At 40.1% G+C, this 3,274-nt stretch overlaps 1 protein-coding gene across 5 annotated transcripts in view; it reads left to right on the top strand.

Moving 5' to 3' along the window:
- The window catches only part of usp15 (ubiquitin specific peptidase 15), a 20,997-nt gene that overhangs the window by 14,919 nt on the left and 2,804 nt on the right, over positions 1 to 3,274 (top strand). For 3 of the 5 annotated variants that reach the window (XM_017034796.2, XM_017034798.2, XM_017034800.2), the window contains 7 exons: positions 784 to 880; positions 1,084 to 1,272; positions 1,386 to 1,510; positions 1,639 to 1,926; positions 2,169 to 2,239; positions 2,708 to 2,823; positions 2,986 to 3,135. In XM_017034796.2, coding sequence (XP_016890285.1) covers positions 784 to 880; positions 1,084 to 1,272; positions 1,386 to 1,510; positions 1,639 to 1,926; positions 2,169 to 2,239; positions 2,708 to 2,823; positions 2,986 to 3,135 — 1,036 coding nt within the window. The remainder of the gene's footprint in view (positions 1 to 783; positions 881 to 1,083; positions 1,273 to 1,385; positions 1,511 to 1,638; positions 1,927 to 2,168; positions 2,240 to 2,707; positions 2,824 to 2,985; positions 3,136 to 3,274) is intronic. The other 2 variants (XM_008315887.3, XM_008315888.3) reach the window with 1 other exon arrangement.

A 3,274-nucleotide genomic window follows, 5' to 3' on the forward strand; every position in this document is an offset into this window, starting at 1 on the left:
CAAGGTAAACATAGTTCCGTTTGACAGTTCATTCACTGACTATTTTAGCAGCACCACCAAAGAAAAGAGCCTTAGATCATTATAAAATGTTTTCTCTCTACCCTGTTCAAGGGTGTGAGGTTCCCTAACTCAGAAATAGTACAGCTGCACTTGAAATATAGTAAATAAAGTAACAGGAAGTTACAGTATATAAAACACCAACATATTTTACGCAATATATAAAAATCTATAACTAAAAAAAGGTAAAAACAAATAGTAAAACTCATGTAATGTATCTAACTTATATGTGCATATATATATATTGTACATATGAATACTGTATATGTCTGTATATGTACGTACTGTATATATGTGTTTATGTATATACTGTATCTAGATACACATGTAGGCACATATATGTATATATATTTGTATGCATATATGTATGTGTATATACATATATGTGCATATGTATGTGCATATGAACACAGAATATATGTCTGTAATGTACATATATATGCGTATATATTTAAATATGTATGTACATATGAATACAGAATATATGTCTGTAATGTACATATATATGCGTATATATTTAAATATGTATGTACATATATATGCGTGTATATCTTTATATATGATTGTATGTATATGAACACTCCCAAACACACTGTTTGAGGTGGTTGGCAAAAATGAGCTAAATTGTCTTTTCTCATGATGATAAAACTTCACAGATTTGTGTATTTTGAGTTTTACCGGCCTCACGTTCTACACCTGTTCCTCTGTGTGTTCCCCTACATCTCCAGATGATTGTAACTGACATCTACAATCACCGCTTCCATCGTATTTTTGCCACCAACGAGAACCTCAGCAGCATCATGGAGAGAGATGACATCTATGTGTGAGTGTCAAACTTTGGCTGAGTGTAGTTCTAGTTCGCTCACATTTCTACTACGAACTACAGACTGTGTGACGTTGAACAATTTAAATCCATATTTAAATTGTCCGTCTTCCTGTTTTTGAAGCTTCATTCATCCACGTTACCGATGTAAGTAGAGTGTAATTTGAAAAGCTCTGTCTCTGTGTCCTTTTTTTTAATTTCAGATTTGAGGTGGCGGTCAACAGGATGGAGGACACGGAACACGTGGTGATTCCGGTCCACCTGAGAGAGAAGTACAAACAGTCGGGCTACAACCACACCAGCACGCCGCTGTTTGGACAACCGTTCCTCATCGCTGTGCCTAGGACCCTGAGTGAAGACAAACTCTATAACATGCTGCTCTTGCGTCTCTGGTAGGTGAAGTGGTGAAGTGTCTCCGTGATGCCAGTGAATTCTGGTCAAATGTTACAAGAAGCTGAGAAACAAAATATACGTATATATATTTATTTATTTTTTGTGGCCACAGCCGGTTTGTTCGTTCTTCATTGGAGGAAGAAGAGGAAGAATGTGAAGAAACACAGCCATCCAAACAACACACTGTCAATGGGAATGCCACTAATGGACTTCTGGAGGAAGGCTCTCCAAGTGCGTGTGTGTTCTCCAGTCTTCCTAACCTCTGACCTTTTGTCAAATAGAAATTTTAAAAAGAAATCATGTAAAAAAAACTACCTAATTTTAAAAAGAAATCATGTAAAAAAACTACGTTTTTTGTCCTCTAGGTGAAATGGAGACCGACGAGCAGGACGACGAATCCAGTCAGGATCAGGAGCTGCCCTCCGAGAATGATAACAGCCAATCGGAGGACTCGATGGGCGGAGACATCGAACTGGAGAACGGCATGGTTGGTGGTCCACAGAACTCCAGCAAAGGCCAGCAGACGGCTGAGAACAACAGCCGCAAGAGACTTTTTACATTCCAGTTCAACAACATGGGCAAAACGGACTTCTCCCTCATCAAGGAGGACACCAGGCAGATCCGCTTTGACGAGGGACACCTCCGGCTCAGTGGTACGGACCGGGAACCTGCAGGAACATTTGTTTTAGAAGAAGAACACAGAGCGTCTCGATATCATCAGTTTTATGTTTCGCTGACTTTCCAAGGACGTACTTCAACTGATGGATGAAATATACGTGTATAATTAAAGTAGTAATTTCATAAGTGACAGAATAAATCACTCTGGCTAGGAATTGAAGAGTGAAGAAAGATGATGAGATTATGGCCGACTAATCTACGCATCTGCTTTCCACAGACCGCTCCTACCTCTCCTTGGACTGGGAACCTGAGATGAAGAAAAAGTATTTTGACGAGACCGTTGTTGAGGTAAAGTCAGTATTGCGTTTTTTTTTTTTGTTTTTTTTTTTTGAAGAATTCTCCTAGGCTTTCATCTAGTATTACACATTCACTGAGTCAGAGAGGCTGCATATCGCTTTAAGCACATCACGTACAGCCTGGGAGTGGACGACAGAGTGGAGTCTGCCAAATGTTTTCATGTAATGAAATATGGCAACGTGACCCAGACCGGAGCGACAGGGCCGCGAGATTAATTTCTGCAGCACACGCTGCATCCTTTCAGAATATCTAATCTCCAGTCAGGACATGACAGGATGAAGTCTTCTATACCTCAAATATACCTGAGTCAGAACCACAGGTTTTGCCTCGTGTCATTGAAAAAAAAAAAAAAATCCTTTGAACAGATCAGATAATTTTCCTGCATCGACTTTTTGTTCTGACCAAAATGATGTGATGCTGCGTGTGTTCACGTCTGTGTGTGTCTCTGTGACTGAACAGGACTTTGACAAACACGAGAGCATGGAGTACAAGCCTCAGAAGAAGGCCTTCTTCAAGCTGAAGGACTGCATCGAGCTGTTCACCACTAAAGAGAAACTGGGAGCGGAGGATCCATGGTGAGAAACTATCTTGATATTTCACGATACCGTATCGATATTCCATAACATTTAAAAAAAAAAAAATAACATAATAAATAAATAATAAGTAACCTGCGGATTGTTAAACCAGCCACCTGCGTCATTATTCACTTCCTCACCCGTGTGTGTGTGGTCCCACAGGTACTGTCCAAACTGTAAGCAGCACCAGCAGGCCACGAAGAAGTTGGACCTCTGGTCCCTACCGCCGGTACTGGTGGTCCATCTGAAGCGCTTCTCGTACAGCCGTTACATGAGGGACAAACTGGACTCCCTGGTCGACTTTCCACTGAGGTAAACACAGAAATAAAGAAGAAAACAAACCCCAAAACCATTCAATTTCAACATTAGTCGACATTACTTTGTCTTGCCAAAATTCGCATCAGTGGATGTCACAGTCACACAATATATGTATATATGTGTATATATATAT

The sequence above is a fragment of the Cynoglossus semilaevis genome, chromosome 8 (genome assembly GCF_000523025.1).
Source record: "Cynoglossus semilaevis isolate Cse_v1.0 chromosome 8, Cse_v1.0, whole genome shotgun sequence".
Taxonomy (NCBI): domain Eukaryota; kingdom Metazoa; phylum Chordata; class Actinopteri; order Pleuronectiformes; family Cynoglossidae; genus Cynoglossus; species Cynoglossus semilaevis.